Source organism: Peromyscus eremicus, chromosome X (genome assembly GCF_949786415.1).
Source record: "Peromyscus eremicus chromosome X, PerEre_H2_v1, whole genome shotgun sequence".
In the NCBI taxonomy this organism is placed as follows: domain Eukaryota; kingdom Metazoa; phylum Chordata; class Mammalia; order Rodentia; family Cricetidae; genus Peromyscus; species Peromyscus eremicus.
Genome location: NC_081439.1, coordinates 88,865,460 through 88,888,537, shown reverse-complemented (window position 1 = coordinate 88,888,537; position 23,078 = coordinate 88,865,460). Strand labels below are relative to the sequence as shown.

The following is a 23,078-nucleotide window of genomic DNA, read 5'->3' as shown; positions in this document are numbered from 1 at the left end:
TTTATTTTACTCAGAGCACCTGTATCCATCTTCCCCACATATTTACACGTTTTTTCTTTTATTTTTAATTTATGTGCATTGGTGTTTTGCCTGCATGTATGTCTGTGTGAGGGTATCAGAGCCTCTGGAACTGGAGTTACAGACAGGTGTGAGCTGCCATGTAGTTGCTGAGAATTGAACCAGGGTCTTCTGGAAAAGCAGCCAGTGCTCTTAAGGGCTGAGTCATGTCTCCAGCCCCTGTACATGTGGTTTTTTTGTTTGTTTTGTTGTTGTTGTTTTGAGACTATCTCCCTGCATTGCCCAGGCTGGTTTAGAACTCTATATCTGCTTGTCTCGGCCTTTCAGAGTGCTGGAATTACAGGTATGTACCATCATGCCTTGCTATTTGTACCATCGTTATTTTTGAGATTTCCTGTTAAGACCTCTCCTCCCATCCTCCTTTACTCACTAACTATAAGATACAAATACTGGTCTAGCATAATTCCATTTTAAATTTCAGATAATCTGTTTGACAGGTTTCCATATCTGTATAAGAAACTGCCAAAAATATTCCACTTCCTAGGTCATTTGGAAGGGCAACCTACCTGTCCTGTGTACCACCTTCCTCTATATAGACTTTTCTCTGAACTTCTACATTTCTTACATGGCAGAAGTGAGAGTCTTGGTCTAGGCACTAGTTTAAGTTATTGTTCACATTGTTCATTCATTCATTCATTCATTCACCTACTCAACAAATTATGTATTGGTAGTGTCTATGTATCAGGTGCTGAAGCTCAGCAACAAATATAAGAAACACAGTCCTAGCCCTCATGAAATTCATAATCTAGACCGTCAGATTATCAAGAATGACCACTTTCCTAATCCCAAGACTTGTCGTTGATGGATTTCTCAGACTGTGCCTGACCCAAGCTAAGCACTTTGATGTTGTGGAATATTATTTTAAGGTATGTTACATTTGTTTATGGTGTGGAACATTTGCTTTAATGATGCAAAGATGTGTTACATTCTTTTATGCTGCATTTGTTTCACTCTGTGAAGCTGTGTTACTGTGCCTGTCTAAAACACCTGGTGGTCTAATAATGAACTGAATGGCCAATAGCAAGGCAGGAGAAAGGACAGGTAGGGCTCGCAGGCAGAGAGAATAAATAGAAGGAGAAATCTAGGAGGACAGAAAAAGAAGGAGCAAGAGAAGAGGATGCTAGGAGCCAACCACCCAGCCACACAACCAGCGAGCCAGGGATTAAGAGTAAAAGTAAGATATACAGAAATAAGAAAAGGAAAAAACCCAAAGGCAAAGGGTAGATGGAATAATTTTAAGTTAAGAAAAGCTTGGCAAGAAACAAGCCAAGCTAAGGCCAGTCATTTATAAGTGATAATATGCCTCCATGTGTGATTTATTTGGGAGCTGGATGGTGGGCCCCCCAAAAGAGCCAAAGAGCAAAGACTAAAAAGTAAAAAACAACATTTTGGCATTCCAATGTGGAGCTGTAGAAAGCTGAACAACAAAACCTGTAGTGCTTCAAGTTCTTGTCTTGTGTATTAATTCACTTGCCTTTGAGCTATGCATCCTTGGTCTGACCACTTTCTTCAATCCATTTCTCTACTTCCCTTGACTAGTTCACTCCATGTTACATGACCCTTTAGTCTCAGCTCAGTGGCAACTTTGAATAGGATATGTCCAATCCAGGCCCAATGAGTCTTTTAACTCTCCCAGGTCCTCCTACAGGCCAGATGTTTAACAGTAAGTCAGTCATCTCAATTGTGATCATGTTCTGGTCTTAACTAATAGATTCTAGCAGTGGGAGGTGAATTGTTAAATTCTTGCCTTCTGCTACAATATCTGAAGTTAGATGAATCATGTTCCCTTAGACCTTGGACCTTGATCTCTTTAGATGTTTTGACTATATTCTTCTCCTAAAACCAAAGTCTTTATGATTGGACCTCAAATTTAGAGCCTCCTAGATTTTACTTGCTGAGATCTCTACCAATTACACAATTGTTGGTGTGCACACACACCCCTCCCTGAGCCACTTACCAAATTCTGGCAACACATGACCATCTTTCACTTAGTCTTTTCCCCAGTTAAACTCCAATGAGAGACAACCAACAACTCATGAATACATATATATTTATTTAATTCATAATATAGCATTTTGGATGGGTTGGGATCTTTAGAGAGGGGTGAAACTGTGTAATCCACAGATGCTCATATTTCTGTTACTAGGAGAGACACTATTCGTCCAGAGCTCCCAGTACAAACAAGCCTGGGGTAAAGCATTTGATAAAAAATAGTCCAACAATAGTCTAATAAATATTCTAGCCAATAACAATAACACAGCATATTTCTGACGCTGGCAGACCACACCATAAAAGGCAGTTTTGTCTGACCTGATGGCAATAAATCTGGCCAACTTGTAATGCACAGCCAAATACAGCCCAATGGCTCTCAGGCTGGAATTGGCTTCAGGAGCTACAAATAATTGTGGGAGTGGTTAATGTCTACCTGCCTCACATTCTCCATTCCTTGAAAGAAGGGGTTTCAGCATCTGAGCTTATTTAAAAGTCCATCCATTAATTGATCCATCCAGGTAGTCATATACAAATATGTAAACCATGAAAGCTGAGAGAATTCACCTAGAATGCTTGAGCTGAAAAGCATGTATAAGTGATTTTGTTGCAATATGAACTTCACTGCATCCAAAGACACACAATGGAATTACATAATAAAAACACAGCCAGATGCAGTTACTCTTACAAGTAGCAAGAACATCAATGTGGCATTAAAATTTCTTTCGTATTCTCAAAACAAGCTTAGCTTTATTTTGTGCTTTCTTCAACAAGACAATATAAAAAGTGGAAACAAGCATAAATTGCAGACAGAAAATAATTTTCTAGGAGAAAAAGTTCTGAATAGTTAGATCAAGTAAAGCAACAACAACCACGTTTATGGAATCACATTTCTTGAAGATGTTAAATGTAGGTCATGTTCCGTTTGTGCAACTGGCTTTAGCTAGAGGTAGCCTCTGGTCCCTGCCATTGCCAGTATTTTATGAAAGTCCTTAAGTTTACTGAAGTAAATATCTGGAACCCATCATAGCCCTCTGAGTAATCTGCCACCATGTTGTTTCTTGGAAGGCATTTCAATTATGTGCCTCAGAAGTTGGGATTTCAAAGTCAAGCTTCATTGCTTACCACAAACCCTATTAAATTTCCCAGTTTATATTTCAGTAGCCTATTTCAGTAGGCTTAACTCTGCCTATAATGAAAACTTAAATCTACCTTCAAAGAACAACAAAGTTCATTGAAGTTCATGAAAACATGAAATGTTATTGGGAGAATGGTACCACATGCTCCAAAGACAATCCTCCATGATAACTGTCAATTTGGAACAATGTTCATTTGTATGTATAAGCCCTGGTACATTTACAAACTAATATCAATACAGACTAAATAAGTAACCAACTTGCCCAAGAATAACAAATACCACTAATGGACATCACAGTCAAACAGAGCAATTTTGATTATTCATTTGTTCATTCATACATTCTTTTAAGAAACATTAGCCAGGCAACTACTTTGTTCCAGACACTGTGCTAGGTATTAAAAATACAACAACAACAAAAACCACAGTCCTTACCCTCAAGGTATTCCCACTCTAGTCGAGAAGATAATTACTATACATTAAACTTTTGTGTGAATCAGAATAACCTGAGAAGCCTGTCACAAATGTAAGTTTATTTATGTTCCCAGACAGTCTAATTAAGTATATCAGGAGTAGGGGCCAAGAATCCATTGTTTTAAGGAAGAAATCACTAAGGGTGGATCTAAAATGGGTCTGCTGAGGATGGCATTCAGAAAATGACATCCTGAAAAATACTACCATACAATGTGATTATTGCTGAGAGGGGGTGCTCAGTGTGCCAGAGGAGTGCCACAGAGGGTCACATAAACCAGTTTGGGAGGTTGCTAGTTAACTGAGGGAAGAGGGGACAAGGAAAGGCAGTCTCAGGCTGCAGTCAAATATAGAATAGGGAATAAAGCTTTGTTCCAAAAAAATAAATGAATCATATTGGGGGAAAGATGAATGATGGTGGCACACATAGTGAATGCCAGGTGCTGTGCTAGGCAACTGATACACACTACCTTGTTAAACTTTTACACCAGCCTTATAAAATCGGAATCATTTTACAGAAGAGGAAACAGGCTTGGAGAAGTGCTTTCCTGAGGTCACACTGCTAGTTTATGGCAGAGAAGCTAGAACTAACTATCTCAATCTCAAGGCTGGGAGCTTTCTAATATCCCAAGCTTGTTACCAGCACTGCAGAGCTTTACTGAGGTTGCTCATTTCCTGATGAGCCATAAGGTACATATGACATTTAAAGCCAAAGAAACTGACTTCACCACTTGACATGTAAATCTGAGCCTTCTTTGTGTATCGGCACTGATCTTGCTTTTCATGGTAGATAAGCAAACAATCCATAAGTGTTATTAAGTGGGATTTACAGAGATATGTTGTCTCTTGTGCATAAGAGTGAGTCATTTGACAGCAAGGACTGTATTTTAGTAATATGTGCACTCTTGCAGCAGTAGTGTGGCATCTAATATAGTTCATTGAACAAATTAATAAATAAGAATCCACCATGCTGGTAGAACGAGGGGGAAACATTTGACACTGCATCAAGGCTACACACAATCCAGGTAATGGCTACTACTGTCACATTACAATTACACAGGGGTAATCATTTTACAACTACCCAGAGTAGACTTTGCTCCTGGGAGAAGGCTCTATTTCTCTGGCGTTTCCAATCTCTGCAAAATAACTGATGAAGTAACAGACCATGAAGCTCAATTTCCTTTAACTAGTCTGATGAAAAGTAGGATGGAATTTGTTATTTGTCATGAAGTGAATGAATAACATAAACAAAATCACAAAAGAATAAGTATGGATCCTATCGAGGAAAATAGTGTCTCAGGAGTGCTTCATCTGAAAATACAAGTACATTTGTATTCATATAGTTGTTGAACCTGTAACACTATTCTTACTGATCAAATAAGGTGAGTTCTATAGAAACTCCCTTATGCAACTCTATTTTCCAGCTTAAGTCTAGTAACTATGTATTTGAGAGTAACAAAACTATATTTCTTTGAAATAGTCTATGGCAATTTTTAATAATTCAAATAAATCTCCTCTATTAAATAATATCAACGAAATTATGCTACACAGTACACTTCTACCAGAATCAATTTTCAATGTAGCATTAGCATCTCTTATGCAATCTTGTCCACACATCTCTCCTAATCTAACCAAGAGCTCCTCTCTTACTTCCTGTGTCTTGATGATTGCATGTGTTTGTATGTGTGACAAGAGGGGGAAAGAAAGGCTAAAAGGGAAGAAGAGAAAACCGCCAGTCTACTGTGATGTCTCATCTAGGGAATAAGAATGGACAGTATAATTTATTTTCCTTTTCAATATATTTCTCATTTATATGAACAAATTAAGGTTTATTGTATATATGTAATAGATAAAATGATCTATGTCATTTTGCTCATAAAATGAATTCAGTCATTTTATATATTATATATACACATGTATGATATTCTCATAACACCTTGATTATTAGTTTATTAAAAAATGACATACAATATGTGATAATTTGACACTGTGCAAATTTTACCTGGTCAAACAAGCCACTGCTAGAAAGGCTAATTCCTTCCAGTGTCATTTATACTCCCAAATCATTGGGAATTTTTAATTCTCCAATGATGACAGAGATATTCTCTAAAAATCTTCCCCAATGGCATAAACCCACACTATTCAGATAATTTGTTCTGAGTAACTCAATACATGAATTCGAACATAAGCTTTAATGCACAAAAATTAAGTCTACACTATCTAGTTATTTTGGGTGCTCCCAATGAACTTTATTTTGTATCTCATATATGAAACACTAATGGAGGCTTGAGAGGGGAAGAAGTGCTGAACTGGAGAGCCAGTGACTCACATGCTCTCTTGACACTTAATGGCAGGCTTTCATCCCAGACACATAGGGGGACTCTTGAGGCCTGCAGTTGCATTCCTGCCTCTCAGGATAATCAATAAAATCTGGGGCAGGCAAGCCAGACAGGATCATTAGGGATTTATTCCAGATTGTGAATGTTGGACAAACTGGAAGAATGAAGGTCACATCAAAAGTATGGAGATGGAGAGAGTTAGCTGGATCGTAGAAAGACAGCATGTTGTTGTCATAATCTAAGAGGACACCTAGACGCTTCAACTGGGAGGGCACATCCACCAGCATTTCCTTGTTGTTATGTCTCACCACGAAGTTACTATTACATCGGGAGAAGACCCAGGAAGAGGCATTCTTGCCAATCCACTCATTCTTTGGAGCTGATTTGTAGGCAATACCAATTGCATACCTGAGACAGTGGAAAAGACAGAAAAGAATTTACGAATGATATGAATTCTGTTAGACGTTATTTAGGACCTAAGAGTGACTCACTATGTGCTTCTTCCTTTACAAGTTTACATTTACATACATAATGATAATATCACCAGAGCTTGTAAAGCCAGCAATTAGAATGATACAACACTTCCTATCTCCTAGCCCACTATATTTCCCATGATTTTATCTTTTAAAAGCTGGCCAAGTTTTCTAGGACTTGTTCTTATCGCCTAACTCTTAACCTTGACTTTTTGGTCCTTTAGCTGTGCTGTAGAATTGAATCTCTTAGGAACCTAACAGCAGAGAAGATGAGAGAAGGAAAGGAAAGATCCACTCACCATGTTGAAGAACCCATGACCACCTCCCAGTAGTGGCAGCCACTGTCAATGAATATATTTCCTGCTGCCCCATAACACCCTGTTCCACTAAATCTCTCTGGGGTATGGCTTTTCTTCAGAGAGCTTTCGTCCTTCTCCATCTGCAATCCATCGTTGGATATCTTCAACTTCTTGTGAGTCATTTTGGGATCTAGCTTAAAGGGTTGGCCTGAAAAAAGTAGAAGAAAGGGGGGAAGCATGATCAAGCACTGAAGAGCTGTCCCTTCCCCCTCCAAGACCATCATTAGCAGAGGAGCGTCAATATGATGTTGATCCGTGGGTAAGTGCAGATCAGCTGCAGTTTGGATTATATTAAGGAAGCAGGCAAGATGACACAATTTGCAATTAAGAATAGAAGTCACTCCCCCGACGATAACCTTCATGCAGGCATTATTTTCCCTCTGTGTGAAAAATGTGGGTCTCTCATATGAGTCCTTTCCTGGAAGCCATATTTCTAAGCAAATGGGAGCTAGTAAAGTGTTTCCATCATACATTATGAAATTAAAAGGGACCACACAAAATCTCGCATCCTCAAATATGCTTGGTACTTTGGTTTTTTCAATGAATGGGTTAGGATTTGGGTAGATTTTTAAAGAGTGTTGCAATGTTTGAGGTAGGAAAGTCTCTGTGTTAATGACACAACTGTTCACAAAAGAAAAAAAAACTGAGAAGAGCTCAGCAACGGGAGATGTTTGCTTTCTTGAAATTGAGGTGTGCATATAATTAGGCAACTTTGTTACAATGGCTGCTCCATCATCAATGATGAAAGATAACATGTGTTTCACTGCAGAAACTCATAACCATATGATAAAAACACTGTCCCAGGCCCAGGAGCTGGGTATAGCAAGAGCTTTAGTATATAATATGCCTCTGTGACAAACACCGTGTGCTAATACAGTGTCTATTTCTTTTTTTCTCTCTCTCATTCAGTCTTCCAGCCTTCCTTGCTGCTAGGGATAGCTAATAAGAAGGAAGCTCAAGTCAAACAGATTGGAAGAAATTTCCAGTTAAGCTTCTGTTTCCTTGATTAAAAGATTACCAACTTTTCCCTTCTTATTGTGAGGGAAGTAAGACATCAGCAGTTGCACTGGCCATCTTGTGGCCTTGATGCTAAACCAATGCACAAAGAAGGAGCTCCAGCCTTCCATGAGATCTCAGAGCTGCTATACTAGCCATGAACATGCTGCCCTCAGACTTCTTCCTATGTATGACAGGCAGTTTAAAAAAAAAAAAAAAGACAAGCAAATAAAGGAAAACCACTATTTACTTAAGCTACTTGGAAATACTTGTTAAACTCTATCAGTTGTGATCAAGAGCGTTCCTAGGAGATATGGCTTCTCTGTGGTAGAGCTTTGTAGATCACCATAAGTAATACTCTTAAACTGAATTTTCTCCCAAGCTTGGGAGACAGGGGTGGAAGGCAGAGAAAAACCCTTCTCTAACCTTTTTCCAAGCCACACACTATTCTGTGTATCTTAGTCCACAAACACCCATGGACACCAATAAATCCCACACACAAAGCACAACAGTAAAGCTCCTCCGCTCAGTACCACTGCTCTCACACATTACTATGGGAGTCTCTCAGGCTAACTGTCCTCCCTGGCACAGAGAGGACAATGGGTCTTTCCTCCTAGAATCTCACAACGTACTGTTTGTTTTTAGTCTGGTGGGTTCACTGTTCCGGCTGCCCGCTTGATTTATGGCTTTCACAATAAAGATGTAGCGTGTCCCACTCTGGAGTCCATGCACTGTGTAATGGTTCTGTTTAATGTTGGGCACAATCATCCAGCTATCCACTGAATTATACAGGCCTGTGAAGTAGGGAAAGACAAAGGCATCAATCAACAGGTAAAAAAAAAAAAGCCAGGATTTAAAAACAAAACAAAACAAAAAACACTGAAAATCAATTATAACCCACCCACGTGAATTCATTTTGTTTTCTTCTGAGCCTTGAAAGATATAATGAGATGAACCAGCACTTAAGCTTTCATGATTTATTTATATGCCACACACTTAGAATTGTGCCAGGCTTCTGGCATCTAGCAACCACTGACCAAAGCTAATTTATATCATTTTTTTTCTGCCAAAGAACACAAGAATGGCCACTATTCTACATGGTCAAATTCTCACAGTTATGAACTCTCTGGATCTTTACTGCTGAAGTCTGTTTCTGTGCGAACTCAGTCTGGCACTGCATGGATGGAAAAGCTCCTGTACAGAGCTCAATGACATGAAAGCCCAGAGCAGAAAGGACACCTAGGCGTGAATTTCCTTCATTTCACAGGGCAAACAAGGATGGAAGGAAAGTGACTCGCCCACGGTCATAGATGGTGCTCAAAGTAGAACCCTGTGATCTTTTTATCCTACACCAATGAGCTGTGCACTGTGTGTGGTGGGGGTGGGGGTGAATGACAATATATAGCCCTTTGTCCCTATAAGATAGTGAGAATTCCAGAGTTATAGTACTCTGCTTTTCCACCCTCAGCTGCACCCTTAATTTCCAAGAAGTCAAGATAGCATGGCAAAGCAGGACACAATCTGCTTGCTCAGATAGGACACATGTTAGCTCTTCCTGCCTTGATTCCCATGTTCTTCCGGGGTCATGTGCTCCACAACTATATTATTGTCCAAAAGATTTTTTTCTTCCCAAGCAGGAAAAAGGATCTCAAGAATGCTTTTTGAGATTTGTAATCTTGAGATTACAAATATTAATTTAAACAGGAGGAAATATATGTAATGAAAAGCAAGTATTTGGCTAGCTTTCAGTAAAATGAATTCTGATACTCTACTCTGTTGCTTTTCTTTTCCCGCTTCTCTCTCCTGTTATCTGTTTCTCAACTGGTATACAATTTTAAAACACACTTCTACCTGGAGATGGGGAGGAAAGGGTAAGAAAAATAAGGACCAAATTTAGTCATTTTTATACAGCTCTAATGAAAGGTTTAGTGAGAATAGAAATTAGAAATCATGTTGTGAGTATCTTACACGGGGTCTGATCAAGAGATTCATAATTAATTTGAGATAGGTAGGAAGGGCCTAAATTAGAACTAGAAAGTGAGACATAAACTGGGCATGGTGGTACACACCTCTAATCCCAGCACCTCAGAAGTAGAGGCAGGAGGATCAGGAGTTCAAGGTCAGCCTTGGCTATAGAGCAACTTCTAAGCTCAGCCAAGGCTATCTCAAAGCATCAAGCAATACACAAACAAAAACAAAAATCATAATGGGGAACAAAAAGATGTACTAGAGAAGTAGCACAAGAATTGGTTGTGATGTTAAGTGACTCTTGTGAAAAATGGATAAGGGCTAGAACAAAGCTTTGGCCTAACTGCATTATCGTTGGATAGTATGAGCACCACATACACAGAAGAACTTTTATCACAAAGAGGAAACTATAGGGTCTCCCAAAATTATAAAAAAAAAAGCAGCTACAGATATTCTTTACAGTCAAGTACCATGTACCATGTAGCTACTAAAAAAAAGAGCAAGGAGGATGCTCTCTATGAGCTGATTGAGAATGATTTCCAAGAAATATAGTCAACTGAAAAATCCTAATTATAAAAGACCACATATATTATATAGCATTTTCGAGGGAAAGGTAAATAATAAATCATATTACATTTTCTTGGATTTACAAAAACAATAACCATAGTAAGGACAACCTAGAAAAAACAAAGTTAAAAGGGATGCCAGAAAAAAGGATGATTTTCTGAGTATAGTTTTTTTGCATATTTTCCCTTTTAAGGAATTTTTCATTAAAATTAAATCAATAAATTCTAATTTCAAATTTGAAAAATACACATAAATCCAAGAGGTTAAAATTAAGTCAACAACAACAAAAAAATTAGCACAGATGGGACTAAAGACAAACTGAAACAAATTAAACCCACTGCATCTTAAAGGAATAATGACCATAAAAAAATACAGTCAAGGGGAGACTATTTAAGTGATCCTCCAGGCAGCTACATCCTCAGCCCCTGAGCAAAGCAATTCTAAAAATATTTTAGACACACGACAGGATTGAGCAAAAAGCATTGATGTTGCTGAGACATAAGATTCTTTTTTTTTTTTTTTTTTTTTTTTTTTGAAGCTCCACCTGGGGCCTGGCCGTGGATCTCTGCATCCGGTTCCCTCAATCATTGGATGAGGTTTCTAGAGAGACATAAGATTCTTACTGTGGAGAAAAGAGCTTACATATGGAATGAGAGAACTAACTTGTGGAGATGAATTAGAATTGGGTGATCTTGCTGTGGCTGCATGTGGTCTGGCAGTTTTCCCTCACTCAAACTTTCCCTCCACGAGAGGGCAGGAGGCTCATGAGAACAAAACATCACACCTCTGGGAGAAGGAACTGGGAAGGTGCTCTAAGGCCCTTCCCCAGTTTTATAAAGGAGTAAGTAAACTACTGGGGAGGAGACTTTACCAGCCAAGGTGTGAAGAGAGAGAACATCGAACTGCCTGCAAACTGTGCTCAGAACTCCAGGCTTGCAAATTGCCGAAGCCATGACTCTTGTTGGGGTGGGATTTTGAGTGATAAAGTTGCTTTTTAAGCTATCCCTGCTTTTTCAAGTAACCGTTTACCCATACTCTTATGAGTTACATTGGTTTAGCAAGTTGAACTTCGGTGCAGTCATCTTTTGTCTATTGTGAGTTCCCTTTCTGGGGTGGGTAGGTATGGGTGGGGGGGCGCTCCTCAGGAAAAGCCTCTCAGACAACACTGTATGACTTCTAAAATATGTACAGTTAGCCCTCTTTATCTGTGGGTTCTGCAATCAAGGATTCAATCAACTATAGATTTTAAGGTGTTTAAAAAAAGATTTATTTTTATTTTATGGATGTTTTGCCTATATGTATATATGTGCACCAAGTGTACGCAGTACCCACAGAGACTAGAAGAGAATGTCAAATCCCCTGAAATTGGAGTTACAGACAGGTGTGAGCTGCCATGTGGGTGCTGGAAAATTATTCCAGGTCCTCAGTAAAAACAGATAGTCTTCTTAATCACTGAGCTGTCTCTCCAGCCCCAACAAACTACAGATTTAAAGATTTGAGACAGAACATTACCATGTAGCCCAAGCTAGCCTGAAATTCCCTAAATAGATGAGGCTGTCCTCAAATTCGTGATCCTTCAACCTCAGCCATAGCCTCTCTGTATGTGCCAAGATGTCTGAGGCTAAAAATAATTTTCTAAATTATATCTGTATTGAACATGTTTTTTTCATGTTATTCCCTAAAAATAGAATAACTATTTACAGAATTTATACTTTACAAGGCAGTATAAATAATCTAGAAATAATTTAAAGTATACAGGAAGATGGATATAGATTGTATGTAAATACTACACCATTCCATGTAGGGATTTGAGCCTTGACAGATTCTGGAATCCTCAGGAGGTCATTTAAACCCACATGGATATTAACAGGCAATTATACATGCTTCCATATTTGCATATAGATGTGCGCATATGTAGATTATATACACATGTATATGTGGTAGTTTTAATTAGAATGCTTCCAATAGGCTCACATGCTTGAATACTTGGTCCCCAGTTGGTAGCACTATGTGGATAAGTTTAGGAGGTATGGCTGGAAGAAGTATGTCACTGGGGCTTTTAAAAGCCATGTGCCATTCATAGTTCAGTCTTTCTGCTTCCCGTTTCAGTTCAATATGTGAGTTATCAGCCTGATGCTCCTGCTGCCATACTTTAGTTATGCTGTCATAGACTCTAAGCCTCTGGAATCATAAGCCCAAATAAATTCTTCTGTAGGTTATCTTTGTCATGGTGCTTTATCACAGCAACAGAAGAATAACAATTAAGTGTATTTCGTGTGTGTGTGTGTGTGTGTGTGACTAAGGTTTTAGTTTCTAATATAATTGTTCTACTAAAAGTAACCAGGGCTCCTGGGAAAATAGCTGACTTGAAGGTTTGAGTAGGGTAAAGTTAAAATGAGTCTGCAATATTTTTTTGTTAGGCCAGAAAGCAAAACAAAATGCTCACAAAAAGAACAGGAAAATATCACAAACCCCTGGAGGTGCCTTTAAAGCGTCTTGCTGACTAAATCTGGGACATTTACACAAGAAAAATGAAGGTACTAAAGAATTCTAAATCATTGATGAAAATGCATCCACAAGTCTCCACTGATGAATAAATAAAAAGATGAAATAGGGAGAGGCTCTTGCTACACAAAAGAATAATTGAGTGACAATTTGTAAGTGTGGGAGAATGCTCAGCTGGAGAACTGTCATTTCACAATCATCATATAAAGTCTGTATAGAACAAAAATCATCAGTTGGTGCCCAATCAGGGGTAAGAGTGGTATGAGATGGGACTGATGAAGAAGGAGGATATTTTTTATGGTTTTAAAGCATCACTACACAGATTGCTTATTGGTAGGGGGGCAGGGGGAGGGGGAAACTAAAAATACATAATTTTAAAATGTCAGGTAACATATTGGTCAGATAATCAGAATTAGCACCAGGAACGTAATATAAATGGACATTGCATGCATCCAGAGATGATATCCTAAGAAGTACACTGTTATTGTTATATTCTATCATCTATGCACTATTCCAACGATGAATGCATGACCTGAATATAACTGTGAGGAAGCATTAGATAAATCCAAATTAAGAAACAATGTAAGAGGAAACAGGGTTGTGCTATGTAGCCTAGACTGGTCTTGAGCTGTAATCCTCCTGCTTGGAATTATTGATGTGTACCATCACATCTAGAAAATGGACATTGTTTTAAAAGGCAAAGATTATCAAAGACAAAGAAGGACTGAGGAAGTCTACCAAGCTAAAGAAAGCCAAATATACAATAATTAAATGTAATGCTAAACCCTAGATTATCAAGATCAATGCTAGACTCTTTATATATTAAAATGAATATTATTGAATTAACTGTCAAACCTGAAATACAAATGGAGAGTTATATGAAAGTATTATGTGGTTGTTATTTTTTTTTTTTTTGAGACAGAATCTCATTTTGTAGCCCTGGCTGACCTTGAACGCACAGAGATCCACATGCTTCTGATATTAAATTTCTTAAAGTTGACAGATGTATAAAGGATTAGGGAACTTTGGAGAAGAGGAGGCAGAAATAATGTAAGAGCCAGAAGATAGGGAGCAGAGCTGTGACTCACCATCTTCTGGGCAAGACTCAGCCAGTGTAATCAGAACTCAGCAGGTGTGGATGCCTGCACTGAGTCTGCATAAGAATGGGCCCTTCTGAGCTCATGAATTTCTGTAGCACCAGGGATGGTGCGATGGATGTATTCAAGCTAACACTCATATACATTAAATAAACAAATCCGGAAACAAAATAAAAAAAAGAATCAGCCTATCACCAGTCAGGCGTGGATGGAGGAAGAGTACATGAACCTTACCCTTCACTGATAAACTATTTGATACTGATAGATTCAGGGAGGGAGATAATCACTGCCTTAAGGTATACACCCTCTAATGCCCCCACAGGGCTTAGATGGCCAGTTCCAATCTAATGGTCATACAGATGGCTCTAGTTAAATTAAATGGATCACAAAACAAAATCAAAAGTTATCATTCTGAGAAATACCCTCATCAGGATGAGGGAGGTTGATAGAAATGTGAGATAAGAGAGGATGTCAGGAAGAGAGCAATCACAATACTGTTGTTTACATGTATGAAATTGTCAAACACAAAAACAATCAAGTTTAAAGGACATTTCCTTATAGGAAACCTACATAGAAGAATTTAGGGGTGAAAAGGAGTGATGGAGGCAAATTACTCTCAAATGGTTCTTAAAATACAGAGATAATGGTAACAGATGAAAAAGTAAAATATCATCAGCAAGCAAATATGGGTAAAAAGTACAGGGTGTTCTTTGTGCTGGTATTACAATTTTTCTTTAATTTTGAAATCATTCTGTGTGTGTGTGTGTGTGTGTGTGTGTGTGTGTGTGTGTGTGTGTGTGTAGACCAGAAGATAAGCCTGGATGTCCTTCCTCAAGCACGATCTATTTTTTTTTTCCTGAGGTAGAGTCTCACTGGCTTAGAACTAATCCAGTAGGCCAGGTTGTCTGGCCAGCAAGCCCTAGGGATCTATGCATTTCTACCTCCCCAACACTGGGATTACAAGTGTGCTACCTTGCTGAGATGTATTTACATAGGTTCTGGGGACTGAACTCAGGTGCTCACACTTTACCCGCTGAACCATCTCCTTCACTACCATTCCTAAGTTTATAAAGGTAAATATACGATTTTGCGGTTAGCAGTAAGACTTGATGAACTGTGGTAATGAAAGCACACCTCTTTCTTATTCAAAGGGAAATGCCAAAATAAGGAAATTTAAGAGACACGCGTTTAAGGTGGGGTGTACGGTGTTTAAGGTGAGGTGTACGTGTGTGGTGGAGACAACTGCATCAGTGAAAAGAAAAAGTAACGAAGTTCTGTCTTTGTTGCAATGTGCTATAGACTGCCTGACCAGACAGAAGTTATGGCCAATGGTCTTGTAACGCCAAACACACTGAACCAGAAAGATAATGTAGCAACCAGGAAGATAAACACCTGTTGGAATTCTCATTCAACTGAGAGTATGGCCTGGAACCTTATTAATTGTGATCATTTAAATCTTAGAAGAGGCAGTAGTAAAGCTCAAAATCAGGGGGAAAGTTAAGAGAGAGGGGGAGCTACCTCTTTTGACTTAACTTCAACCAACAAGAAAGAAATTTTGACCAGGTAGGGGGACATATGCCTATGATCCCTGTACTCTGGGAGTCTGAGGCAGGAGGATTGCTGTGAGTCCCAGGTTAACCAGGGTTCCCTGCCTCAACAAAAAGAGGAAGGGGAGGAGGAGAAAGAGAAGGGAGGAAGGAAGGAAGGAAGCGAGGAAGCAAGCAAGGAAGGAATTTCTAGATAATGACAATGTGAAAAAAGTCTCAAGAGAAAGTAGCTCTCATCACTGAAATTCATTCAACAGTGGCCGGCCTGCCTGACTGATAGAACTGGGAATCTGAAGCATCATTCATATTTCTTTCTAGTAAAATGGTTGTCCATTGCCTTTAATCCCAGTACATAGGGGGCAGAGGAAAGGGTGATAGGAATTCTAACCACGCCTCCATGGTCGCGCATGCCTGGCAGGACACTTAGTCATCTCTGCCTAGTCATTTCCGGATCATACGTCCTGCATAACCCATGACCCATAGCTACGTGGTCATGTAATTGCACGGACGTGACCACATGATCTATGCGCATGCATGGGATAGCCATGTGGGCCTGTGTGCGCAGGTGCGAGCTGGCCCTTAAAAGGCAGGCCCCATGTTCCCCCCACTCTCTTTCTCACACATGTCCTTCCACAGGCCTGATCACATCTATCCCTTTCTCTGTCTTGATAAAACTCTTGTTAGTGGATTCTGTCGTGTTTCGTGACTTTTCCTCACAGGGTAAGAGCACCACTAAAAAACCATCAAAGGGAATCTCTGAATTCAAGGCCAGTCTTGTCTATACAGTGAGTTCCAGGCCAGCTAGAACTGCAGAGGGAGGATTCATCTTTAAAAAATTACTCATTGCCATCTGAATTTTTGCTGCAGGGCTTTGCTTTTGTTCCTGTCCTGCTGAACTTTCGGTTGATTTATGAAAGCACAGAAGTCAGGCTGAGAGGAAAATCAAATATACTGGAAAGTAGAAACCAGATCTAAGAGGATCTGGCATGATAGGATGCAGAGTCAAGGGTAACGAGACAAAATGTAACAGGGATACATTCAAAAGTGATGAGTTTGAGTTGAGTGCAGATAGAACTTATCATATGTAGGATTCTCAGTTAAGTATATGCTTGGGAACATTCAGTAGCAAATTTGGCTGCCAAACAAGGTACAGAAAAAGAAGGAAGTGGCTTATGCACAAGAAACATAACCCATTGCTGACTGGGGATACACGTGAGTTGGTCGAGTGCTTGCCCAGTATGAAGAAAGCCCTAGAGTCCTTCTCCAGTACTACAAAAAACCAGATGTAGTAGTACATCCTAGCACTCAGGCAGTAGTGACAGAAGAATCAGAAGCTCAGTCACTCTCTGCTACACAGTAAAATCAAGGCCAGCTTGAACTACAAGAGACCTTGTCTCAGAGGAGGAAAAAAGACATAATTCATCTATCCTTTGGGGAAGTCAAACCACTTTTATTCACTTTTGACACAAAGCACATTGTAAAAGCACTTTGACCAACAGAAGATTGTCCATAAAAAGAATACTAAGCTGATAAAAGGTCTGAAAAGAATATTGTATGAGGAGCATCAAAAGAACTAAAAATGTTGAGATATAAAAATGTAACTTTAGTAGTTATATATGAGTTATCTAAAATGCCTAAGGAACTGTTATGTGACAGATGGAATAAGTTTGTTAATGAGGCACAAAAAGATTAATTAAGGAACATCAAGCTTGAAGTCTGGCAGTCACAGGTTCCGATCTTGACCCATCATTTTGGAGTTCTATATCCTTGGGAAACTCACTTAACTTGAACACCAGTTTCTTCATATATAAAATTTGAATCAGTACAATCTCTTTTAGAAGGCTAAGAGCACATGAGGACTAAATGAGAGAATATGAGTGAGAACGGCAAAGCAGAATGCACACAGAGCTTTACTTTGTCATTATTTACAAAGGAAGTACTGGAGATAATGTATAGCTGTCCAACAATCAAATGGATGTTTTCATGAAGATGAACATGGCCTCACTAGAAACGTACAAGCAGAGATGTTTACTTCTCTGATAGAAGAGAAGATTAGGATTCCTTTAAGATACTATTAACCTTATCATTAGTAGCATTAGTAGCAACTCCTTTAGGCCTTCATTTACAAAGGATTCTGTAGCTTTGAAACCGGAGGTGACAGTTTTTAGGTTTGTCAATTCTCAAACCTGTTCTCAATTTCTGGGAGGGAATTGCTCTTTCCCTATCAGGAAGGTAGACGACAGTTCCTGTCTTTGACACTGGCTTCCAGAACTTATAGAGTAAACTGGAAGAGGAAACTTATAGTAAGACCTTAGAGCTTGTGACTTCATAATCTGAAGAGATGCCCAGGAACATATGGTTACATGAGTCAAGTGGCTTAGATTGGAGCTGCATGAGGCAAGTGTTTTTTAATGTTTTACTCCCAAATATCTGCTTATCTCTCCTCCCCACTACTGTCACAAAACAGAATTCTGCCCATGAATTGTCACCAAATAGAAAAAGAAAGCCCATAAGGAGGGCATATTTGAATAAAGTCTGTTCATGTTGGTCTGTGAAGATAAACATCAATGCAAAGTATAAAGTAAAAGAAAATATTAATTTGCAGCTTTGCAAAAGCAACTGCTTGAATTCAGCTTTCTTTCTGCTTTGTTTCCTGTTGTGGAATATTTGTACAGTGTGTGAAGATACATTGTTGTGATTGGCTTAATAAAGAACTGAATGACCAATAGCTAGGCAGGAGGTATAGGTGGGACTTCTGGGCAGAGAGAGGAAGAATGAAGAGATAATAGAGGTGCAGGAGATGCCAGGAGACGCGGAGAGGAAACAGGAAGTGCAAGATGAAAGATGAGATAACGCCATGTGATAGAACATAGATTACTATAAACAGGTTAATTTAAGTTGTAACAGCTAGTTGAAAACAAGCCTAAGCTAAAGGCTGAGCTTTCATAATTAATAAGTCTCTGTGTCATTATTTGGGAGCTGGCTTGCCTGTGGGGCAGAAAAAGACTCATTACAGTTTCCATTGCTTTCTCTACCCCCAACCCTCTCCCTCCTGTGAACTGAGGGGACCTTTCTGCTCAATGCCTACTGAGTGCAGTCAATCAGTTAAGTTCCTACTGTGCCTGGTCTCTCTCCAGTTCAACAGAAGGTGAACCCAACTTAACATGGAGGCTGAAGAACAGCCTTTTAAAGAGCTAGGATCCACTGATACTGCTTTTTGTTGGTTTGCTTTTTGACACAGACCTTGAAATTGCAATTCTACTACCTCAACCTCCTTCATGTTGGGGTTATCAACATGAGTCACTGTACCTGGCTCTGTTATGTTTCTATACATTACTGGAATTACTTGTGGAAATGCAGAAATAGTAAAGAGAAGAATGATAGGGGAAGAAGACTGAGCTACATGTTCATAGAAACAAATAGGTTTAATAAAGGAAGTGATGGTCTTTGAACATAATTTTATCATGACAATGAAATGGGAGGAGACTCAGTGAGAGAGGTTCACACACATGGAATAGTGGTGACTTAGCTACCCAGGAACAAATATTAATCAGCACTTTGGATCAATGGAGTGGTATGGACTGAGAAAAGGCTAAGGATTACATAAACCATTATGGCTGATCCCAGTGACTACCCAGCAAGAAAACACACAACTGGCTTATTAGCCGTCAGTAATGTTTTACAATACCCTGGGGAGCTTACACTGTCTATGAAAGTCTATACTAAACAACCTCACATGTCTTACAAACACTTGCCTCGTGGCGCACCGGCCAATCTTGAGCAGCTTACTGCTTCCTTACATTTCCTTATCTCTGGCCACAGGCCCCAACTACACCATGACTTACTGATGAAGTTAGCCTGGCCAGTGAATATGGTGTACTGAAGCTCATAGGAGCTGATGCTGAACTCATCGTCCGAGATCCAATGGACTGTAATGGTGTCATGGGAGGCAGTACAGAGTTCTTCTCGGATAGATGGTGGGTTTGGGGCTGAAAAAAAAAAAACATAAAGAAAATGGTAAGGAAGTATCTTGTCTTTTCAGAAGAAGTAGGAGTTTTTGTTTCTTGTGTTATTTTTTTCAGCTGTGAGGATTAAGCCCATGCTAGACAAGCCCATGCTAGACAAGCACAGTACCACTGAGCAACATCCCCAGCTCTGGAGAAATTGTCTTAATAGACAAACTTTGGCAAGAATCACGCAGACTGAAACAATGTGCTGAGACCTCAAGCTCTCCCCAATCACTTTCATGGCAAATATATAAGACTAAGTAATTGTAATGACTTCTCCACTTTTTTAGAATGCCTGTCAAAACACATATGTATATACCAAAGCAAAATAGTGTTTTCTTGTTACATGGACTTCAACCTATTTTTATTTCAAAATAATCTTTTCCTAGATATTTGACCGTATTTAAAATGCAAATTAATAAGAATTTCCCACTGTAAAATGGGCATTATCATATAGATTTGTTATGAAGAATAATGATACAAAGTTAATATATAGTGTCTGGAAGGAAGGAGATAACAAGTAATAGCTGCATTGATACAATAACAATATCACTTCAAACGATAAGGTTGTGTGTAGATTTTTCTCAAGAAACAAACATTGAGTAATCCTGAAAGTACCAAGCATTCTTAATAAGCTGGTTTCATCCTTTACTTTCTTTGCATTGTTCATAGATATTTATTAGTCTTTATTTCAATCAGTTTAACAATTGTAGGCTGTCACTTCTGACACCTATTTGTTGTGAAAAATTTGTCTGGAAAACTAATTCTGAGTCCTAACAGCTTAGGGAAATGATATGATACTTTATAAGAAACAAATTTGACAAATTTGTTTTGGTAAAACTCTTATTTTTTGCTGCTACTGAGGACTGAACTATATGAAATACTGGTTGAGATCTCTGCCAATGAGCCATAGCCCCTAAGGTGTCCACTTTTCTTTTATGTAACATGAACTAAAATATATTGCTTCTAAAAAGGTACATGTGGTCTACAACCATACTACCCTGAACATACCTGATCTTTTCTGAAAAGGTACATGTGTTATGTAAAGGCTTATTAAAAAATTCTCTTCGTAAATCTTTTCCTTTTCAGATTACTTTAGACTAAAAGGGAACAGAAAGAAAAAAATGGGAAGGAAAGCACAGTACATTCACACCTGTTAAATAGTCTAGCCCCTCCAATAGTTTCTTTTCTCTAGAAAAATCTAAAGCAAAGTTTTCAAAGGCATCATTAAAATTGATGTCTGGAATCAGAACTTGAGAAGACGCAGTTGCCATAGCGACCCTGAAAAGAAAAAAAAAATACATCAATATACATCAAAATAGGCTTGGAACCTTCATCTAGTGTTTGATTTCTGATTTAACGAGGTAAAAATAAATCACTTGGAAGTGAAAATACCATATCTCTGCCTTTCCAACAGAAACAGTTTCAATTTTAATCGTAAGGAACCAATTAAGAGTTGTACCATATTTATACACATATGTTCACCCCTCAAACACACTCCTCCATCCTGTCTTAATTTTGAGAAGTAAATACAGGATTTTTTCCCCTCTGCATCATTTTCCATCTGGCAGGCAGCATCAAAGTAGACCTCTGCTGGCTTGGTAAGAGCAGTTTAAGATTGTTTTTCTACATCTCTTTTTTCATGCTAACTGACAAACCAACATGCTGGATTAATGCCTTCCCATTAATACTATTCATTATTTTATCATTTACAATATTTATATTTCATTATATTATTCTCTGATTCCATAATACTGTGATAATTTCATGTCCCAAAACTAGTTTTTTCCTTCTTTCCCACCTATATATTTATTTATTTATTTATCTATTTATTTATTTGAGATAGAGTATCATGTATTGCAGGCTAATCTTGAACTTGCTACAAAGCCAAGAATAACCTTGAACTCCTGATTTTCCCACTTCCATCTCCTGAGGGTCAGGAAGATGGACATGTGCCACCATGTCCAATTTAGGATGTGCTGGGGATTCAACCCACGGCTTTGTGGATGCTAAGCAAACACTCTGCTAACTGAGTTACATCCTTGGGTTCATTTCCCCAACTACTTTGAAGAGACCCAGCAATAAGGATCCTATTTTGTATCTTCTTCTATAGTTCCTAAAACAATGTTAGACATATAGTGAATAAATATATGTTGAATGACTAACTGAATGACTTACAACAACAGTATGATGCTAATGTTTATGGAATGCTTAGTATATACATAAGGCACTGTGCATGAAAATGAAAATTTACATAAATTATCTAATTTTCTCCTTACCACAATGTTATGTAGTAGATGTTATTTCCATTTTGTAAGTGAGGAAGCATGCACATTTAAAAGCTAAGTAAGCTGCCAAGATCACACACAATAGTAAAAGTCAAAATTTAATTGAATCCATATCCATTTGATTCTAAACTCTGTTTCCATAACCATTTATTTATTCCTAATTTTAAGTGAACGTTTTATGTATGTCAGCAATTCTTCTGATCCCATGATTAATCAGACTTATCTGGGGGAGCTTTTACAAAAATAGTCAAGTTTCAGTCCTGTATCAGACCTTCTAAATCAGAGTCAATGAAGGTCCTTGTGCATACAAATGGCAAGATAGAAGGAAACATTACCTTGGAAACACTATGTATGTTCTAGTGGAGAGAAGAGGCATGGAGTAGACTAAAATCAGAACAGAATTTTTTTTTATACTTGAGCCATTTGTAAAGGAATGAGGAATTGAGCAAAAACATATACTCTGCTGCATATCTATAAACAATAGCTATTGACTATTTCTGAAAACGAAGATGTTTCTGGAATAGACTGCATGACAGTATAAATAAATAAGCGGTAAACTCAATATAAAGACAACTCTCCCAGAGGAAGTTACTTTGTTGTTGTTGCTTGAGACAGGGTTTCTCTGTGTAGCACAGGTTCACCTGGAACTCACTCTGTAGACCAGGTTGGCCTCAAACTCAAAGATCCAGCCTATGCCTCTGCCTCTGCCTCGAGAGTGCTGGGATTAAAGTAGTGTGCCACCATGTCTGGCTGGAAGTTACTTTTAAGCTATGACCTACATGATGAATACTTAACAAAGGCTAAATATGATCCCCCTTGCTTAAAGGGTAGAGAAGGAGGCAAAATCATGTAGGGTATTATATGCCCTGTTTTTAGCTTAGACCTTTAACCAAAGAATAATAGGAGCCATTGGAGCAATTTAGATAAAGGAGTGATATGCCTACATTTATGTTTTAAGAGCAGTTTTAAAGCTATACTGGAGGGAAGTCAGTCAGATCTTTTAAGTCCCCTAGGAATAAGCAGTAAGTGACGTAGTAATGAGGCAGGATAGCAGGGCAGGAAAATTAAGGGATGTCTGCTATAAGCCTTCAACTCTTAAGGGATCTCACAATAACGACCCCATTTACAATAAAAGGCATGTCTTAACACCCTTGTGTAACCAAAAACCCCTGGTTTTGCCTTATCAGGTTGCAATCTTACCCAAGGCTCCTACAGACATATTCCATTATTTCACTTATCAAAAAGGAGAAAAGAGACAG

At 38.6% G+C, this 23,078-nt stretch overlaps 1 protein-coding gene across 1 annotated transcript in view; it reads right to left on the bottom strand.

Annotated features, from left to right (window-relative positions):
- Positions 1 to 2,114: 2,114 nt before the first annotated feature.
- Positions 2,115 to 23,078, bottom strand: part of Mid2 (midline 2) — a 110,650-nt gene continuing 89,686 nt past the window's right edge. The window contains exons 6-10 of the mRNA XM_059250914.1: positions 20,685 to 20,812; positions 19,370 to 19,513; positions 8,473 to 8,634; positions 6,785 to 6,992; positions 2,115 to 6,420 (exon numbers count right to left, since the gene is read on the bottom strand). Of these exons, the coding sequence (XP_059106897.1) occupies positions 6,018 to 6,420; positions 6,785 to 6,992; positions 8,473 to 8,634; positions 19,370 to 19,513; positions 20,685 to 20,812 (1,045 nt within the window). The 3' untranslated portion in view covers positions 2,115 to 6,017. The remainder of the gene's footprint in view (positions 6,421 to 6,784; positions 6,993 to 8,472; positions 8,635 to 19,369; positions 19,514 to 20,684; positions 20,813 to 23,078) is intronic.